General features: G+C 38.4%; 1 protein-coding gene and 1 pseudogene across 1 annotated transcript in view; one reads left to right on the forward strand and one right to left on the reverse strand.

The window, feature by feature from the left end:
• The first annotated feature begins 12421 nt into the window (after nucleotides 1–12421).
• The window catches only part of LOC123595661 (ankyrin repeat domain-containing protein 26-like), an 81327-nt gene continuing 71892 nt past the window's right edge, over nucleotides 12422–21856 (forward strand). Inside the window, exons 1-3 of the mRNA XM_045473344.1 lie at nucleotides 12422–12596; nucleotides 15256–15289; nucleotides 15869–16004. Coding sequence (XP_045329300.1) covers nucleotides 12445–12596; nucleotides 15256–15289; nucleotides 15869–16004 — 322 coding nt within the window. The 5' untranslated portion in view covers nucleotides 12422–12444. The remainder of the gene's footprint in view (nucleotides 12597–15255; nucleotides 15290–15868; nucleotides 16005–21856) is intronic.
• LOC123595663 lies at nucleotides 17091–17801 on the reverse strand (annotated as a pseudogene).

A 21856-nucleotide genomic window follows, 5' to 3' on the forward strand; every position in this document is an offset into this window, starting at 1 on the left:
TTGGAAATGTACGTAGCTGTATGGTAATAATATTCTGTTGCATGCATTTAGTCCATGAAAACAATATTATAATTTTCTTTTTGGTGAATCCCCCATTTTTTTATATCAGGATTAGATATTAGGCTAAAAGTATACAAAAGTTAACAAATCATTTTTTAAATTTTTTAAAATGTTTATTCATTTGGAGAGAGACAAACTGAGAGTTGGGGAGGGGCAGGGAGAGGGGAGACAAAGATTCTGAAGCAGGCTCCAGACTCTGGGCTGTCAGCACACAGCCCGATGTGGGGCTCAAAGCCACAAACCCTTAGATCACAAACTGAGCCAAAGTCATACACTTAACATACTGAGCCATCCAGGCGCCACAAACCATTTTTTTAAACAAAAGCATATCTAATCAGATGAATGTTATTTTTGAGCGATAGATAATAACATATGAGTACTTTTGAATTTTTGAAGTTTTTCCAGATTTATGAGATATAAGTAACATACATCTGTGTAAACTGTAAGGTATACCTGTATTAATTTGATACACTTTTATATTGTCAAATGATTACCACAATAGTGTTAATACTTCCATCATGTCACATAAATATCATTCCTTGTTTGTGATGATCTACTCTTGTAGCAACTTTCAAATGATATGATACAGTATTGTTCACTGTAATCACCATCCTGCACATTAAATCCCCAGAATTTATTAATCTTGTAACAGATAGTTTGTACCCTTTGACCAATATCTACCCATTTCTCACAGCCTCCTAACCCTGGCAACCACCAGTCTGTTCTGTTTTTCGTGCAATTTTTCTTTAATTCCACATATAAGTCATATCATACAGTGTTTGTCTTCCTGTGTCTGACTTCTTTTCACTAAGCATAAAGCCCTCAAGTTTCACTCATGTTGTCACAAATGGCAGGATTTCCTTCTTGTTTGTGGCTGAAAATATTCCATTGTAACTGTATACTATATTTTTTAATCCATGGATCCACTGATGGATGCTTAGGTTGTTTCTTGACTATTGTAAATAATGCTGCAATAAACATAGGGCTGCAGATATCTCTACAAGGTAAGGATGTCATGTCTTTAACTCCATTGGATCATATGGAGGTTCTATTTTTAGTTTGTTGAGGAGCCACCATACTGTTTTACATAGTGGCTGTCCCAATTTACAGTCCTACAAGAGTACAAGGAATTCCTTTCCTGTACAACTTTGCCAACGATATCTCTTGTCTTTTTGACAATAGCCATTTTAATAGGTCAAAGTGATATCTATATACTGCAGTTTTGATTTGCATTACCCTGATGAATAGCGATATCGAGCACCTTCTTGTGTACCCTTGGCCATTTGAATATGTTCTGAAGAGAGACGTCTTTTAAGGTGCCTTGCCCAGTTTTTAATTATATTTGTTTTTAGCTGTTGAATTGTACGAATTCCTCACACATTTTAGATATTGACGTTTTTCATATTTGTAGCTTGTGAATGTTTTCATCCTTTCCATAGGTTGCCTTTCCGTCATGTTGCTTGTTTCTTTTGCTGTGCAGAAACATTGTTGATTGCATTGGTGTTTTAGCTTTTATTGCTTGTCTTTGGATGTCCTATCCTAAATCATTCGTAAGATCTATGTCAAGGAGCTTTTATCCTATGTTTTCTTCTAGGAGTTTTATGATTTGAGATTTTATAAAGAAGTCTTTATTTGCGTTTAGGTTGACTTTTGTGAGTGGTGTAAGGTAGAGGCACAATTTTATTCTTTTGCATGTTAATATCCAGTTTTCTCAGCATCATGTATTGAAGAGATTACCTTTTCTCTCTCTTTTTTTTTTTTTTTTTTATCATTCTATTGTTTATTTCTTTCATAATTTATCTTTGTCCATTTCCTAGCACAGTGCCTGGTATATTGCATGTGCATGATATTGGCCTGTTGATAAATGTTGTAAGTGAATGCATTGTCATCAAGTTATATCACAAAGAATTTGACTTGACTCAAGCTAATGCGCAGAGTTAACCCTTGGATACCTCTTTTCGTTTCCATGCTTTTTGTTTTGTTTTTTTTTTTTTCCTTTGTTTTTTTTTTTTTATATAATATATGAAATTTATTGTCCAAATTGGTTTCCATAAAACACCCAGTGCTCATCCCAAAAGGTGCCCTCCTCAATACCCGTCACCCACCCTCTCCTCCCTCCCACCCCCCATCAACCCTCAGTTTGTTCTCAGATTTTTAACAGTCTCTTATGCTTTGGCTCTCTCCCACTCTAACCTCTTTTTTTTTTTTTTTTCTTTTATCCTCCCCCTCCCCCATGGGTTCCTGTTACGTTTCTCAGGATCCACATAAGAGTGAAACCATATGGTATCTGTCTTTCTCTGTATGGCTTATTTCACTTAGCATCACACTCTCCAGTTCCATCCACGTTGCTACAAAAGGCCATATTTCATTTTTTCTCATTGCCACGTAGTATTCCATTGTGTATATAAACCACAATTTCTTTATCCATTCATCAGTTGATGGACATTTAGGCTCTTTCCATAATTTGGCTATTGTTGAGAGTGCTGCTATGAACATTGGGGTACAAGTGCCCCTATGCATCAGTACTCCTGTATCCCTTGGATAAATTCCCAGCAGTGCTATTGCTGGGTCATAGGGTAGGTCTATTTTTAATTTTCTGAGGAACCTCCACACTGTTTTCCAGAGCGGCTGCACCAATTTGCATTCCCACCAACAGTGCAAGAGGGTTCCCGTTTCTCCACATCCTCGCCAGCATCTATAGTCTCCTGATTTGTTCATTTTGGCCACTCTGACTGGCGTGAGGTGATACCTGAGTGTGGTTTTGATTTGTATTTCCCTGATAAGGAGCGACGCTGAACATCTTTTCATGTGCCTGTTGGCCATCCGGATGTCTTCTTTAGAGAAGTGTCTATTCATGTTTTCTGCCCATTTCTTCACTGGGTTATTTGTTTTTCGGGTGTGGAGTTTGGTGAGCTCTTTATAGATTCTGGATACTAGCCCTTTGTCCGATATGTCATTTGCAAATATCTTTTCCCATTCCGTTGGTTGCCTTTTAGTTTTGTTGGTTGTTTCCTTTGCTGTGCAGAAGCTTTTTATCTTCATAAGGTCCCAGTAATTCACGTTTGCTTTTAATTCCCTTGCCTTTGGGGATGTGTCGAGGAAGAGATTGCTACGGCTGAGGTCAGAGAGGTCTTTTCCTGCTTTCTCCTCTAAGGTTTTGATGGTTTCCTGTCTCACATTCAGGTCCTTTATCCATTTTGAGTTTATTTTTGTGAATGGTGTGAGAAAGTGGTCTAGTTTCAACCTTCTGCATGTTGCTGTCCAGTTCTCCCAGCACCATTTGTTAAAGAGGCTGTCTTTTTTCCATTGGATGTTCTTTCCTGCTTTGTCAAAGATGAGTTGACCATACGTTTGTGGGTCTAGTTCTGGGGTTTCTATTCTATTCCATTGGTCTATGTGTCTGTTTTTGTGCCAATACCATGCTGTCTTGATGATGACAGCTTTGTAGTAGAGGCTAAAGTCTGGGATTGTGATGCCTCCTGCTTTGGTCTTCTTCTTCAAAATTCCTTTGGCTATTCGGGGCCTTTTGTGGTTCCATATGAACTTTAGGATTGCTTGTTCTAGTTTCGAGAAGAATGCTGGTGCAATTTTGATTGGGATTGCATTGAATGTGTAGATAGCTTTGGGTAGTATTGACATTTTGACAATATTTATTTTTCCAATCCATGAGCAGGGAATGTCTTTCCATTTCTTTAAATCTTCTTCAATTTCCTTCGTAAGCTTTCTATAGTTTTCAGCATATAGATCCTTTACATCTTTGGTTAGATTTATTCCTAGGTATTTTATGCTTCTTGGTGCAATTGTGAATGGGATCAGTTTCTTTATTTGTCTTTCTGTTGCTTCATTGTTAGTGTATAAGAATGCAACTGATTTCTGTACATTGATTTTGTATCCTGCAACTTTGCTGAATTCATGTATCAGTTCTAGCAGACTTTTGGTGGAGTCTATCGGATTTTCCATGTATAATATCATGTCATCTGCAAAGAGCGAAAGCTTGACTTCATCTTTGCCAATTTTTATGCCTTTGATTTCCTTTTGTTGTCTGATTGCTGATGCTAGAACTTCCAGCACTATGTTAAACAACAGCGGTGAGAGTGGGCATCCCTGTCGTGTTCCTGATCTCAGGGAAAAAGCTCTCAGTTTTTCCCCGTTGAGGATGATGTTAGCTGTGGGCTTTTCATAAATGGCTTTTATGATCTTTAAGTATGTTCCTTCTATCCCGACTCTCTCAAGGGTTTTCATTAAGAAAGGGTGCTGGATTTTGTCAAAGGCCTTTTCTGCATCGATTGACAGGATCGTATGGTTCTTCTCTTTTTTTTTGTTAATGTGATGGATCACGTTGATTGATTTGCGAATGTTGAACCAGCCCTGCATCCCAGGAATGAATCCCACTTGATCATGGTGAATAATTCTTTTTATATGCCGTTGAATTCGATTTGCTAGTATCTTATTGAGAATTTTTGCATCCATATTCATCAGGGATATTGGCCGGTAGTTCTCTTTTTTTACTGGGTCTCTGTCTGGTTTAGGAATCAAAGTAATACTGGCTTCATAGAATGAGTCTGGAAGTTTTCCTTCCCTTTCTATTTCTTGGAATAGCTTGAGAAGGATAGGTATTATCTCTGCTTTAAATGTCTGGTAGAACTCCCCTGGGAAGCCATCTGGTCCCGGACTCTTATTTGTTGGGAGATTTTTGATAACCGATTCAATTTCTTCGCTGGTTATGGGTCTGTTCAAGCTTTCTATTTCCTCCTGATTGAGTTTTGGAAGAGTGTGGGTGTTCAGGAATTTGTCCATTTCTTCCAGGTTGTCCAATTTGTTGGCATATAATTTTTCATAGTATTCCCTGATAATTGTTTGTATCTCTGAGGGATTGGTTGTAATAATTCCATTTTCATTCATGATTTTATCTATTTGGGTCATCTCCCTTTTCTTTTTGAGAAGCCTGGCTAGAGGTTTGTCAATTTTGTTTATTTTTTCAAAAAACCAACTCTTGGTTTCGTTGATCTGCTCTACAGTTTTTTTAGACTCTATATTGTTTATTTCTGCTCTGATCTTTATTATTTTCTCTTCTTCTGCTGGGTTTGGGGTGTCTTTGCTGTTCTGCTTCTATTTCCTTTAGGTGTGCTGTTAGATTTTGTATTTGGGATTTTTCTTGTTTCTTGAGATAGGCCTGGATTGCAATGTATTTTCCTATCAGGACTGCCTTCGCTGCGTCCCAAAGCGTTTGGATTGTTGTATTTTCATTTTCGTTTGTTTCCATATATTTTTTTATTTCTTCTTCTCTAATTGCCTGGTTGACCCACTCATTCGTTAGTAGGGTGTTCTTTAACCTCCATGCTTTTGGAGGTTTTCCAGAGTTTTTTCTGTGGTTGATTTCAAGCTTCATAGCATTGTGGTCTGAAAGTATGCCTGGTATAATTTCAATTCTGGTAAACTTATGGAGGGCTGTTTTGTGACCCAGTATATGATCTATCTTGGAGAATGTTCCATGTGCACTCGAGAAGAAAGTATATTCTGTTGCTTTGGGATGCAGAGTTCTAAATATATCTGTCAAGTCCATCTGATCCAATGTCTCATTCAGGGCCCTTGTTTCTTTATTGACCGTGTGTCCTAGATGATCTATCCATTTCTGTAAGTGGGGTGTTAAAGTCCCCTGCAATTACCACATTCTTATCAATAAGGTTGCTTATGTTTATGAGTAGTTGTTTTATATATTTGGGGGCTCCGGTATTCGGCACATAGACATTTATAATTGTTAGCTCTTCCTGATGGATAGACCCTGTAACTATTATATAATGTCCTTCTTCATCTCTTGTTACAGCCTTTAATTTAAAGTCTAGTTTGTCTGATATAAGTATGGCTACTCCAGCTTTCTTTTGGCTTCCAGTAGCATGATAAATAGTTCTCCATCCCCTCACTCTCAATCTAAAGGTGTCCCTCAGGTCTAAAATGAGTCTCTTGTAGACACCAAGTAGATGGGTCTTGTTTTTTTATCCATTCTGATACCCTATGTCTTTTGGTTGGCGCATTTAATCCATTTACATTCAGTGTTATTATAGAAAGATATGGGTTTAGAGTCATTGTGATGTCTGTATGTTTTATGCTTGTAGTGATGTCTCTGGTATTTTGTCTCACAGGGTCCCCCTTAGGATCTCTTGTAGGGCTGGTTTACTGGTGACAAATTCCTTCAGTTTTTGTTTGTTTGGGAAGACCTTTATCTCTCCTTCTATTCTAAATGACAGACTTGCTGGATAAAGGATTCTCGGCTGCATATTTTTTCTGTCTAGCACACTGAAAATCTCGTGCCAATTCTTTCTGGCCTGCCAAGTTTCAAAAGAGAGATCAGTCACGAGTCTTATAGGTCTCCCTTTATATGTGAGGGCACGTTTACCCCTTGCTGCTTTCAGAATTTTGTCTTTATCCTTGTATTTTGCCAGTTTCACTATGATATGTCGTGCAGAAGATCGATTCAGGTTCCGTCTGAAGGGAGTTCTCTGTGCCTCTTGGATTTCAATGCCTTTTTCCTTCCCCAGTTCAGGGAAGTTCTCAGCTATTATTTCTTCAAGTACCCCTTCAGCACCTTTCCCTCTCTCTTCCTCCTCTGGGATACCAATTATGCGTATATTATTTCTTTTTAGTGTATCACTTAGTTCTCTAATTTTCCCCTCATACTCCTGGATTTTTTTATCTCTCTTTCTCTCAGCTTCCTCTTTTTCCATAACTTTATCTTCTAGTTCACCTATTCTCTCCTCTGCCTCTTCAATCCGAGCTGTGGTGGTCTCCATTTTGTTTTGCATTTCATTTAAAGCGTTTTTCAGCTCCTCATGACTGTTCCTTAGTCCCTTGATCTCTGTAGCAAGGGATTCTCTGCTGTCCTGTATACTGTTTTCAAGCCCGGCGATTAATTTTATGACTATTATTCTAAATTCACTTTCTGTTATATTATTTAAATCCTTTTTGATCAGCTCATTAGCTGTTGTTATTTCCTGGAGATTCTTCTGAGGGGAATTCTTCTGTTTGGTCATTTTGGATAGTCCCTGGCGTGGTGAGGACCTGCAGGGCACTTCCCCTGTGCTGTGGTGTATAACTGGAGTTGGTGGGCGGGGCCGCAGTCCGGCCTGATGTCTGCCCCCAGCCCACCGCTGGGGCCACAGTCAAACTGGTGTGTGCCTTCTCTTCCCCTCCCCTAGGGGCGGGATTCACTGTGGGGTGGCGTGGCCCGTCTGGGCTACTTGCACACTGCCAGGCTTGTGATGCTGGGGATCTGGCGTATTAGCTGGGGTGGGTAGGCAAGGTGCACAGGGGCTGGAGGGGCAGGCTTAGCTCGCTTCTCCTTAGGTGATCCACTTCAGGAGGGGCCCTGTGGCAGCGGGAGGGAGTCAGATCCGCTGCCGGAGGTTTGGCTCCGCAGAAGCACAGAGTTGGGTGTTTGCGCGGAGCGAGGAAGTTCCCTGGCAGGAACTGGTTCTCTTTGGGATTTTGGCTGGGGGATGGGCGGGGGAGATGGCGCTGGCGAGCGCCTTTGTTCCCCACCAAATTGAGCTCTGTCGTCCGGGGGCTCAGCAGCTCTCCATCCCTTTGTCCTCCAGCCTTCCTGCTTTCCGAGCAGAGCTGTTAACTTATGACCTCCCAGACGCTAAGTCGCGCTTGCTGTCGAAACACAGTCCGTCAGGCCCCTCCGCTTTTGCAGGCCAGACTCCAGGGCTCTGCTTGGCCGGCGAGCCGCCCCTCCGCCCCGGCTCCCTCCCGCCAGTCCGTGGAGCATGCACCGCCTCGCCGCCCTTCCTACCCTCTTCCGTGGGCCTCTCGTCTGCGCTTGGCTCCGGCGACTCCGTTCTGCTAATCCTCTGGCGGTTTTCTGGGTTATTTAGGCAGGTGTAGGTGGAATCTAATTGATCAGCAGGACGCACGGTGATCCCAGCGTCCTCCTACGCCGCCATCTTCTTCCAAGTCCTACCTTTTCTCTTTTGAGTATTTTTGGGTCTCTTAACAAAGAGACTCTATGCATGGGTTTTTAGTTGACTTTATGCATGGGTTTATTTCTGGGTTCTTGATTCTGTTTCATTCATCTTTGTGTTTGTTTTTGTGCAACTTCGTATGGTTTTTATTACCATAACTTTGTATGCTTCCAGCTTTGTTCTTCTTTCTTAGGATTGCTTTGGCTATTTGGGGTCTTTTTTGTTCCTTACACATTTGAGGGATGCTTTTCCTATTTCTGTGAAAAAGGTCATTGGAATTTTGACAAGGATTGCATTGACTCTGTGGGTGGTTTCAGGTAATGTGGATATTTAATGATACTAATTTTTCGAATCCATAAACAACGGGGTATCTTCCCATTTGTTTGTGTCTCTCCTGTTTCTTTTACCAATGTCTTGTAGTTTTTACTGTACCTATATTTCAGAAAGTCATTGATTAAATTTATTCCAAAGTATTTTGTTCTTTTTGATGCTTTGGAGAAGGGGATTTTTTCCTTATATTTCTTTTTCAGCTATTTCATTGTTATTGTTTAGAAATGCAAAAGATCTCTTGATAATGATTTTGTAATTTTTTTTACTAAATATAATTTATTGTCAAATTGGTTTCATTACAACACCCAGTGTTCATCCCAACAGGTGCCCTTCTCGATACCCATCACCCACTTTCCCCTCTCCCCCACCTCCTATCAACCCTTAGTTTATTCTCAGTGTTTACGAGTCTCTTATTGTTTGCCTCCCTCCCTCTCTGTAACTTTTTTTCCCCCATCCCCCCCCCACCCATGGTCTCCTGTCAAGTTTCTCAGGATCCACATATAAGTGAAAACATATGGTATCTGTCTTTTTCTGCCTGACTTATTTCACTTCGCATAATAACCCTCCAGTTCCGTCCACGTTGTTGCAAATGGCCAGATTTCACTCTTTCTCATTGCCAAGTAGTATTCCACTGTATATATAAACCACATCTTTCTCCATTCGTCGGGTGATGGACATTGAGGCTCTTTCCATAATTTGGCAATTGTTGAAAGTGCTACTGTATACATTGGGGTACATGTGCCCCTATGCATCAGCACTCCTGTATCCCTTGGGTAAATTCCCAGCAGTGCTATTGCTGGGTCATAGGGTAGGTCTATTTTTAATCATTTGAGGAAGCTCCACGCTGTTTTCCAGAGTGGCTGCACCAGTTTGCATTCCCACCAACAGTGCAAGAGGGTTCCTTTTTCTCCACATCCTCGCCAGCATCTGTAGTCTCCTGATTTGTTCATTTTAGCCACTCTGACCAGCTTGAGGTGGTATCTCAGTGTGGTTTTGATTTGTATTTCCCTGATGAGGAGTGATGTTGAGCATCTTTCAATGTGTCTGTTGTCCCTCTGGATGTCCTCTTTGGAAAAGTATCTTTTCATGTCTTCTGCCCATTTCTTCCCTGGATTATTTGTTTTGTGGGTGTGGAGTTTAGTGAGTTCTTTACAGGTTCTGGATATTAGCCCTTCCTTTATCCGATATGTCATTTGCAAATATCTTCTCCCATTCTGTCGGTTGCCTTTCGGTTTTGTTGATTGATTCCTTTGCAGTGCAGAAACTTTTTATCTTGACGAGGTCCCAATAGTTTATTTTTGCTTTCCATTCCCTTGCCTTTGGAGATGTGTCAAGTAAGAAATTGCTGCAGCGGAGACCAAAGAGGTTTTTTTTCCTGCTTTCTCCTCTAGGGTTTTGATGGTTTCCTGTCTCACATTCAGGTCCTTCATCCATTTTGAGTTTATTTGTGTGTATGGAGTAAGAAAAGTCATCTAGTTTCATTCTTCTGCATGTTGCTGTCCAGTTCTCCCAGAAGAAAGAGACTGTCTTTTTTTCCCATGGGATACTCTTTCCTGCTTTGTCAATGTTTAGTTGGCCATACATTTGTGGGTTCACCTCTGGGGTTTCTATTCTATTCCATTGGTCTGTGTGTCTGTTTTTGTGCCAATACCATACTGTCTTGATGATCACAGCTTTGTAGTAGAGGCTAAAGAGACAGAGTGTGAACAGGGGAGGGGGAGAGACAGAGAGAGAGAGGGAGAGAGAGAGAGAGAGAGAGAGAGAGAATCCAAAGCAGACTCCAGGCACTGAACTATCAGCACAGAGCCCAATAGGGGGCTTGAACCACAAACCACGAGATCATGAACTTAACCGAAGTCAGAAGCTAAACTGACTGAGCCACTCAGGCACCCCTGCATCTTTATGTTGATTTTATATCCTTCATCCTTGGAACAGCTTTTTGGTGGTATCTTCAGGATTTTCTATATATAAGAATATATCATCTGCAAACAAAGACAGTTTTATTTCTTCTTTTCTGATTTGGATGCCTTTTATTTCCTTTTCTTGCCTGACTGCTTTGGCTAGGACTTCCTCTATCCTGTTGAATAGGAGTGGTCAAGTGGGCAACTTTGCCTTGTTCTTGAACTTAGAGTAAAAGATTTCCGTTTTTTACCACTGCATATGATGTTGGCTATGGGCTTATCATATTGGGCTTCATTATGTCCAGGTGTGAAAATTCAGTACCCACATTGTTGAGAGTTTTTATCCTGAAAAGATGTTGAATTTTGTCAAATGCTTTTTACTCCCATGCAGGGATGATGATATGATTTTTTTATCCTGTTAATGTGGTGTATCAAATGTATTTATTCTATTTGATTGCTGAAGGATAATTTTGCTGAGTAAGGTATTATTGATTGGTAGTCTTTTTTCTCTTAGCACTTTTAATATGTAATCCCACTGCCTCCTTGCATGGAATGTTTCTGCCGAGACATTGCTAATAGCCTTATGAGGGTTCACTTGTAGTCACATAGTCTTTCCTCACTCTTTTTCATTCTTTTGACTTTGTTCTCTGCTGACTGGATAAATTCATAGTTCCTGTCTTTCAATTCACATTTTTTTTTGCTTGATCCATTTCCTGTCAGTGATCATTCTTGCTTTTTTCATCTCCTTCATTATACTCTTCAGCTCCAGGATTTTTGTTTAGTTAGCTTTTACTATTTCCAGCTCTTTGTTAAGCTTCTCATTTTATTCATAGAGTGTTTTCCTGATTTTATTGAATTGGCTTTTTGTGTTTTTCTTGTAACTCACTGAGTTTCCATAAAACTGCTATTTTTTAATTCTCTTTTGAATAAATTACAGATCTCCATGTGTTTCCGATTGATTACTGGAAGATTATTGTGATCCTTTGATGGTATCATATTTCCTTGATATTTTATATTCTTTGCAGTTTTGCATTGCTGTCTTTGCATTTGAAGTAGCAGTCACCTCCTCCAGTCTTTAATGACTACCTCTTCAGTGTGTCCAAACCTGACTTTTTTGCTCCAGTGGTATGCTGGAAATTCTCTGCAGGACACCTGGTTTTCCAAAAAGGCTCTCTCATCCATGGGTGATCATCTTAGAGAGTGTTTTCTAGGGAGGGACTCCCAGATGTGGCTGAGAGGGAGGGGCTGGAGGCACTTTATGGGCTATTGCTAGGTTCACAGATTAGACTGTAGTATGTCTGCCTGTTACCTGATGCACGGGTAGGCAAGACTTTTCCTCGGTCCCTTGGAATATGGTGCTAGATTCCCACAGCTCCTGCAAAGGTAGTTTTGCTGGTGGGTGGATAAGATGCCAGTTTGTTGTAGGTGGGGAGACACAACAAGGTACATCTTGTTCAGCTATCATACTGATATCGTTCTGACATATGGGTATTTTAAAAGTAGTTTTTCCCCTAAGATATTTCCCTGATTTCTTCTTTCATTTTATATGGACCTCATGCTACTTTAAAACTTTGTTGAAATTAAGCATTCTTATATTTAAAAGCAAAGCCAAAAATAGAGCCCAAATCTAGTTATTACTCCCATGTCTAAGAGTCACTGCCTTTAGGCAATGAACTCTAACTTTTTAGTGTAACCTTCAAGGTTCTTCAGAATCTTTCCTGACTGATCTCTTACTACTTGCTTCCATGTATTTTATGTTTTGTTTTCCAAGTTCCTAAAAGCTTATACTTTTTCCTTTCAAGGCACCTAGATGCCATCTGTGTAATCTTTGTGCTCACATTCTAATCTCTAAGAAAATGGTTTTCTCCTGTTTTTTTCCCTGGTGACCTCTGCTGTTTATTTTCCCTCTTCAGTAAAGCCTTTCTTGTCCTCACTTACAGCTTTTCACATGTCAATTCTTACAAATTGCATTGTATTCTAATTGTATACTTACCTGTGTTTGAAGCAACAGATGAGTATTTCCTTTTGTACGGTTGGTACTTCAGCACTGTTCTCTGAATTAATCAAATTAAGTCAGATGGGTAAAATTCAGAACTTGATGAAAATTGTCTTTTTATACTTTTTCAGTAAAATTATTAGAAAACATTGGCTTTTTTATGGCTTTCTTTTTAAGGAGGGAACCTGGTTTACATATGAAGAAGTTAAAGAAAGGTGAAAATGAAAAAGGGACATCAAAAGGATCTGTGATCACACCAGTGTTGCAGAAGGCAGATGCCCTAACTGGTGGTCCACTACAAAAGAATGATGGCAGCCATTTCAGTGAAAAGGATCAGCATGAAAGCAGGTAAAATCTATAAATTCTTTATGTGCCTGTGAAGGAATTTTAGCAGTGATTACCTTTGTGGAAATGAAATGCTGTAGTGTAGGTAGGTCCAAGCTAAAGCAAGAAATACTCAACATACCAAACACCCTGCTTGAAAAGTTGTGATGAGGGTAAGTGACTTTGTCAAGGAGCAGTTTCAGTAGTCACCATGGAAGCATGGAAGATGAGTAAGTGTAAACAACTCCTTACAGCATTTTAATAGGGAAAGGTAATAGACAAATGGATGATAACTGGAAAAGAATGTGAATTGCAAAGGCATTTTCTTTCTATTTTTATTTTAAGATGGGAACTTTTAGAGAATGTATTCTGTTGGAAATGATCAATAGATATAGACATGGTTAGTTAATTTAATTTTGTTTGCGTTTCCAAACATTAGGAAGTTTGTTGATTGTATGACATTATCTTTTAAAAATTATAGGGGCGCCTGGGTGGCGCAGTCGGTTGAGCGTCCGACTTCAGCCAGGTCACGATCTCGCGGTCCGTGAGTTCGAGCCCCGCGTCGGGCTCTGGGCTGATGGCTCAGAGCCTGGAGCCTGTTTCCGATTCTGTGTCTCCCTCTCTCTCTGCCCCTCCCCCGTTCATGCTCTGTCTCTCTCTGTCCCAAAAAAAATAAACGTTGAAAAAAAAATTATACTAATTGTCTTTAGTACTCTTATTCATGTGATTTTGTGCAAGAAGTTGGTTTATTCTGAATTGGTTCCACAATGGGGTATTCTCATACAATTGAATGTGCAGATTTAAAAATATATATGTATGTATTCAAGTATATATATATATATATATATATATAAATATATTTATATATATTAAATATATTTAATTACATTAATTAAATTAATTAATTTAATAAAATAAATAATTTAAAATAAGTAAATTAATTTAATTTAATAATTAAATTAAATTAAATTAAATAATTAATTAATTAAATTAAATATATTTATATATATTTATATATATATTTTTTTTAATTTTTTTTTCAACGTTTTTATTCATTTTTGGGACAGAGAGAGACAGAGCATGAACGGGGGAGGGGCAGAGAGAGAGGGAGACACAGAATCAGAAACAGGCTCCAGGCTCTGAGCCATCAGCCCAGAGCCCGACGCGGGGCTCGAACCCACGGACCGCGAGATCGTGACCTGGCTGAAGTCGGACGCTTAACCGACTGCGCCACCCAGGCGCCCCTATATATATATTTATATATATATGGCTGTATAATTTCTTATATGTATATTTATTATATGTATATTATATGTATAACATTCATATTATATATATACGTATATGCATAATATACAAACTATATGTATAATTTCTTATATATGTTTATATAAGTATATGTGTATAAGTTCTATATGTATATATTTGTATACACACACACACACTTATCATAAATGTATGCAAACACTGAGGCCATTCTGAATAAAAGTAATCCTTCCTTGATGATTTTAGATATCCAGTGCCTTTGATAGTATCACAAGTAGCTATGATTTTGTTAGGGACTTTAAAGTATCTGGTTCTATTAATATTATTTAGGTTCTGGGGAAAGGGGAAGATTTTATTTACAATTGGAAAAGAAACTAGTAATCCATAACAGATTATTCCTTTTGGACTAGAGAGCTCTAAATTACCAAAACCATGCTTCCTGTACCAACAGTGCCATTGACACAGATTGTATGCTCAATAAGTATGTGTTGAATGTGGGGATAAACAGTGGAATGAATGAATGAATGAATGAATGAATGAATGCCTGTTGAGGAACTTCTCTAGAAGAAGCAAATCTTTAGTTTACTGAAAGTAGATTTCCCATCTTTCCAAGTATAAAGTCTCTTAAAAAATGTGTAAGATTCAGAAATTGTTATGTATCACTATAGCTAGAAATCGAATCATACTATAGATTCATTTGCTGTCATATTAGTTAGAAACACTGGAGTATTACTTGAACCACATAGTATAAAACACATGCTTTGAAGGCACATTCCTGGGTTTGAATTCAGGGTCTGTTCTTGGCCAGCGACTAGGGCTTCTTGGGCAAGTCACTTCGACTTTCTGTGCCTCATTTTCTTCCTGTGTAACATACCTAATATAATAACCTACTTCATAGGATTGTTGTGGGGCTTCAAATACCTTGAAGACATGTAAAGTGCACATAGTAATGCCTAGAGAGTAGTTGCATAGTGAGTCTTCAACACGTTAATATCATGATTGTTAAAAAGGGGTTCTTTCATATAGGGACTTAACTTGCACTTTCCAAGTAGGTGTTAGTGCCAGTAAAAGCTTATTTTTAGTAAAATGACAACAACACAAACAATGGTATTATTCCTATCAAATAATGCAAGTAGCATTAGGATTTTCCTTTGCTTTTGTTAGTTTTTACCTAACTTTACTACTTTGTTGTGCTTGCTTCAGCAGCACATATACTAGAACTGGATAAACCTAATCCTTTGTTAATATTAGCAGTAGTATGTTTTCGATGTTGTTTAATGTTACTCTGTTGTTTAATCCCCTTTGTAGAAAATTAGTTTCAAATGCAGAGATTTTATATCAGAAACAATAGGTTTAGATACGCTTTGTATTTTAAGTATTTAATAGTTGCCTGAAAACAATTGTTGTTTTATTTCAGACCTGCAAAGAAAATTTCTAAGAAAAAGAACGAGGTATGCAAAAGAGACAATGTAATTTTATTTTATTTATTATTTATTTTATTTTTATTTTATTATATTATTTTGATACATATTTGTTAGGAATATTGTTCAGTGGCAAAAAATTACTTTATGAAAGATGTAGTGAAAAAATAGAAAATCTTTCTTTGTTGTAGAGACATTTGCTGTGAAAAAGTTACTTAGAAATACTAGCTATGGATAACAGTGTCTTTTTGATAAAAATCCGTTCTTTTAAAAAGTCTCTATGGTTTTGCTTTTAAATGTTCATTCACTTATTTTTAAAATGTATTTTGAGAGAGAGCATGCACAAGTGGGGGAGGGGCCGAGGGAGAGGTGGAGAGATAATCCCAAGCAGGCTCCATGCTGTCATTGTGGAGGTCAACGTGGGACTCAAACTCAGGAACCCTGAGGTCATGACCTGAGCCAAAATGGAGTCGGATGCTCAACCGACTGAGCCAGTCAGGTGCCCCTGTTTTTGCTTTTATAAAAAGATGGCTATTTATCACTTCTCTACACCTAGGATATTTTATAAATATTTGGGGGACATTTTGAAATGGTATTATTCATTGGTAGGTCAAAAAGCAAATTACTTCTATGGATGACCTTGTCGACTTCATTCAGTCATCTGAAACAGCTTCAGAGCATTGTGAGTTGCCTTACTCTAAGAATTTCATGTTGCTGATTGAACAACTTGGCATGGATTGTAAAGGTAGGAAGCCTTTTTACGTATATTGCTGTAGTAATATGTGCACACCTTGCCTACTACTGCACCATAGAGCACTGCTGTATTATAGAGCTGCTCATCTCAGAAATATATTTTATATTAAAAAAAAGGAGAACTATTGTATCCTCTCAGCCAAAGAGTCATCATTTCTACTGTACCTTTCTTAGTGGGAATGGCACATCTAATGTGTTTGTTAACTCTGCTTCTCTTCTGTGCCTTCACCCAGGTCAGGTCATTATTTTTCTCCTAGATGATTGAAATAACCTCAGGACTGTTTTTCCTGCTGTTCTACCTCCCAGGACCTTGGTCTACACTGCAACCATAATTAGTATATGTTTTAAAAAATGTGTCTTTCATCATGGTACCCCCTTGCTTAAAGCTTAGCTATTACTTCTCATTGCTATTAGGTTAAAGGCCACAGTCCTCTGGCTTCATCTTGTATTGTTTTACATCCTTCTTTCCATCTGTGTCTTATCCACTGTTTTAGACGTTTCTTCCTGTGAAAGAGATTTTCGTATCCAACATCTTTAGTTCATATATGAAGTTTAGTTCATATATGAAGTTTAGTTCATATATGAAGTGTGTCATTTGATAGTTTTGACATGTTTACACGTATGAAATGATAACCATAATCCAGTTAACATATTCTTCACCCTTAAAAATCTCATGTCCCTTCATATTCCCTTATTATGAAGCTGCCAAATTGTTTTCTAAAGGAGTTGTACGGTTTTCCATTCCCACCAGCAGTCTGTGAGAGCACCAATTCCTACATACATATTCATGAACACTTAGTATTGTCAGCTTTTTAAATCCTAGCCATTCGGATGGATATTTAGTATATATCTCATTATGGTTTCAATATACACCTCCCTAATAACTGATGATGGTGAGCATATTTTCATGTGCTTGTTTGCCATCTGTGTATCTTCTTTGAATTGTCCAAATCTTTGGTTGTTTTAAAAATTTGTTTGTTTTCTTAGTTTTTGAGTTTTCAGAATTCTTTGTATATCCTAGACACAGTTCCTTATTTTGTTTTCTTTTTTTTTGTGGTTGTTGTTGTTGTTGTTGTTGTTTCCACTGAGGCATTTTATTTGCACATATGTATTACATCCCTAGAAAAAGAATCCCAGGATTTCCCCTTCTGTGTGTTTTCATCTTCCTTCTTCATGGTCCATGACTGTAGCTGAGGTGGTCAGTATAATGAAACCAAACTGAGCAGATTATTCTGCCATTTTTCTAGATCTTTGCATTGTCCATCAATTCTGGGGCCAGTCACTCCATCCTTGCTTAACCTACCTGTGAGTTTCACATCAATTTACCCAACTCTGTGATCATCAATGACTTTAAATTCACCACTGTAACCATGCTTCATCATCACAGTTAGAAAGTGGACAATGTCTCTGGAGCATGGCCTAGTAAGAACCTGGCGTTTGCTTCTCTTTTCTGTATTGTTATGCTTTGGGGAGCATCTGCCACGACATTCACATGTATCATGATGGTGGCACAGAAAGATGGTGGAAAGAGCTAGATACAGTTCCTTTCTCACCGCTCTTTTTTTGCAAGGTTTTTCTTCTCCCACTCTGTGACTTTTCCTTCTCTCAACAGTGTTTTTGAAGAGCAGTTTTTCTTTTTGGTGAAGTCCAGTTTACACATTCATTTGTTCTTGTATGATTGTTGCTTTTGGTTTTCATATCTAAGAAATATTTCCGTAGCACAAGGTCACAAAGCTTTTCTCTCATGCTTTCTTTTAGAAGTTTTATAGTTTTAGGTCTTACATTTAGATCTATGACCCATTTTATATTCTTTTTTATTTGTGATACAAAGTATGTGTACAAGTTCATTCTTTTGCATATGGATATCTAGTTGTTCCAACACCATTTATTGAAAAGGCTGTGTTTTCTCCACTTTATGCCATTGCTCCTTTGTCATAATCAGTTGGCCACATATGTGTGGGTTTATGTATGGGCTCTATTCTGTCTCATTGATCTCTTTGTCCATCTTTGTATCAATATTATGCTGTTTTAATCACTGCCAGTTTATAAGGATTTTTGAAATCCGGTAGTGTTTGTCATCTTGCTGTGTTCTTTTCAGTGTTCTTCCGCTACTCTGGATCCTTTGCATTTCCATGTGAATTTTAGAATCAGTTTGTCTGTTTCTTAAAACAAACAAACAAACAAACAAACAAACAAACAACTCTGGTGGTCTTCTGGAAATAAAGTTTAGATTATATTGAATCTACAGATTTATTTGGGGAGAATTGGCTTCTTGACAATATTGAATCTTTTAACCCCTGAACAGAGTATATATCTCTCCCTTGATATAGGTCTTTTAAAATTTTCTCAGTAATATTTTGTAGTGTTTAATGTATAGGTCTTTCTGTCTTTTATGATATTAACCGTGATTATTTTTTATTTTCAGTGCAGTTGTAAATAATACATCTTAAATTTAATTTTTTTAATGCTTACTCTTGAGAGAGACAGAGCGTGAGTTGGGGAGGGGTGGAGAGAGAGGTAGACAGAATCTGAAGCAGGCTCCAGGCTCCAAGGTATCAGTACAGAGCCCGACGTGGGGCTTGAAATCACCAATGGTGAGATCATGAACTGAACCTGAGCCCAGTGCTTAACCAGCTGAGCCACCCAGATGCCCTGAAATTTTAATTTTTGATTCTTTATAGCTAATATATAGAAATACAGTTGATTTTTGTGTAATGATTCTGTATCCTCCAACCTTGATAAATTTATATGTATAGATATATTTAATATTAGAGAGAATACATGAGCAGGGGAGAGGGGAAGAGAGAGAGAGAGAGAGAGAGAGAGAGAGAGAGAGAAAATCTTAAGCAGTCCCCATACTCAGTGCGAGCCTGACATAGGGCTCCATCCCATGACTCTGAGATCATAGCCTGAGCTGAAATCAAGAGACAGACACTCAACCGACTGAGTCATCCATGTGCCATGATAAATTCATTTATTAATTCTAGTAGCATTTTTCTTAATGCTGTCAGATTTTCTACATAAGCAAAGGTCATAAAAATTCATTTTTAACTACTATTTTACTAACAATGGTAAATATTGTAGACTTGTAGCCAATTCATTCTCTGTCACAACTAATCAGCTTTGCCATTGTACTATAAGAGCAGCCAATAGATACTGCATAAATTAATGGAAATGGCTGTATTTTGATAAAATTTAATTTACCAAAACAAGTAATGTGGCCCATAGGCTGGAGTTTGCCAACTTCTATTTTGTGACCATGTCCTTGCTAGTAGAGACAGTTTCACTTCATTTTCTATCTGGATGTCCTTTGTTGCTTTATCTTGTTTGATTTCATTGGCTAGAACTGCTAGTATAGTGCTGAACAGAAGAAGTCATTCCTCTCTTCTTCCTGGTCTTATAGGAAATGCATTCAGTTTTTCACCATTATTTATAACGTTAGCTATAGAGTTATCATGACTTGTTTTGTTTTGTTTTGTTTTGTTTTAAATCATATTTAAGCTCCCTTGTATTCCAGGATTGCCGAAAGTTTTTTATCTGGAACGGATGTTGAATTTTGGCAAGGAACTTATTTTATCTACGGAGATAGATACGGTTTTTGAATCTTAAACCAACTCTGCATTTCTGGGATAAACCCCATTTGGTAATAACAAATTATCCCTTAGTGTATTGTTAGATTCCACCCCCCACAAACACACATGGTTGTAGTTTAATTAATTAATTAATTAAATATAATTTATTGTCAAGTTAGCTAACGTACAGTGTATACATCGTGCTCTTGGCTTTGGGAGTATATTCCCATGATTCATTACTTACATACCACACTCAGTGCTCATCCCAACAAGTGCCCTCCTCAATGCCCATCACCTATTCTCCTCTTTCCCCCACCCCTCCATGAACCCTCAGTTTGTTCTCTGTATTTAAGAGTTTCTAATGGTTTGCCTCCCTCTCTGTTTGAAACTATTTTTCCCCTTCTATTCCCCCATGTTCTTCTGTTAAGTTTCTCAAAATCCACATATGAGTGAAAACATATGATATGTTTTTCTCTGACTGACTTATTTCACTTCACATACTACCCTCCAGTTCCATCCATGTTGTTGCAAATGGCACGATTTCATTCTTTCTCATTGCCAAGTAATATCCATTGTATATATAAACCACATCTTCTTTTCCCATTCATCAGTTGATGGACATTTGTGTTCTTTCCATAATTTGGTGATTGTTGATAGTATACATGTTGGGGTACATGTGCCCCTATGAATCAGCACTCCTGTGTCCCTTGGATATATGCCTAGTAGTGCAATTGCTGGGTTGTTGGGTAATTTTATTTTTAATTTGTTGAGGAACCTCCACTCTGTTTTCCGGAGCAGTGTCACCACCCATGCATTCCCACCGACAGTGCAAGAGAATTCCCATTTCTGCACATCCTTACCAATGTCTGCTGTTTCCTGTGTTGTTAATTTTCTCTACCCTGACCGGTGTGAGGTGGTATCTCAATGTGGTTTTGATTTGTATTTCCCTGATGATGAGCGACGTTCAACATCCTTTCATGTGCCTGTTGGCCATCTGGATGTCTTCTTTGGAAGTGTCTATTCATGTCTTCTGCCCATTTCTTCCCTGGATTATTTGTTTTTCGGGTGTGGAGTTTGGCCAATTCTTTCTAGAGTATGGATACTAATCCTTTATCTGATAGGTCATGTGCAGATATCTTCTCCCATTCCGTTGGTGCCTTTTAATTTTGTGGATTTTTTCCTTTGAAGTGCAGAAGCTTTCTACTTTGATGAGGTCCCAATAGTCCAATTTTGCTTTTATGTCCCTTGCCTTCAGAGATGTATTGAGTAGAAGTTGCTGTAGCCAAGGTCCAAGAGGTTGTGGCCTGTGTTCTCCTCCAGGGTTTTGATGGTTTCCTCTCTCACATTGAGGTCTTTCATCCATTTTGAGTTTATGCACGGTGTAAGAAACTGGTCCTGTTTCATTCTTCTGCATGTTGCTGCCCAGCCCTCCCAGCACCATTTGCGAAAGAGCCTTTTTCCCATTGGATACTCTTTCTTGCTTTGCCAAGGTTTAGTTGGCCATACATTTGTGGGTCCATTTCTGGATTCTCTATTCTATTCCATTCACCTTTGCATCTCTTTTTGTGCTGATGGTATACTCCCTTGATGATCGCAGCTTTGTAGTAGAGGCTAACGTCTGGGATTGTGATGCCTCCAGCTCTGGTTTTCTTCTTCAACATTATTTTGGCTATCTGGGATCTTTTGTGGTTCCATACAAATTGTAGGATTGTTTGTTCTAGCTCTGAGAAGAATGACAGTGCAACGTTGATTGGGATTGCACTGAATGTGTAGATTGCTTTGGGTCGTTATCGACATTTCACAATATTTCTTCTTCCAGTCCATGAGCCTGGAATGTTTTTCCATTTCTTTGTGTCTTCTTTAATTTCTTTGATATGTTTTCTATAGTTTTCAGGACACAAATCTCTTATAGCTTTGGTTAGGTTGATTCCTAGGTATTTTATGGTTCTTGGTGTAATTGTAAATGAGCTCGGTTTCTTGATTTCTCTTTCTGTCACTTCATTATTGGTATATAGAAGTGCAATCAATTTCTGTGTGTTGATTTTGTATCCTGTGACTTTGCTGAATTCATGTATCAGTTGGAGCAGCTTTTTGGTGGAGTCTTTCAGGTTTTCCATGTAGAGTATCATGCCATCTGCGAAAAGTGCAAGTTTAGCTTCTTCTTTGCCAATTTGAATGTGTTTTATTTCATTTTGTTGTATGATTTCTGAGGCTAGGCCTTCCACCACTATGTTCAACAACACTGGTGAGAGTGGACGTCCCTTTTGTGTTC

The sequence above is a fragment of the Leopardus geoffroyi genome (assembly GCF_018350155.1).
Source record: "Leopardus geoffroyi isolate Oge1 chromosome C3 unlocalized genomic scaffold, O.geoffroyi_Oge1_pat1.0 chrC3_random_Un_scaffold_41, whole genome shotgun sequence".
Taxonomy (NCBI): Eukaryota; Metazoa; Chordata; class Mammalia; order Carnivora; family Felidae; genus Leopardus; species Leopardus geoffroyi.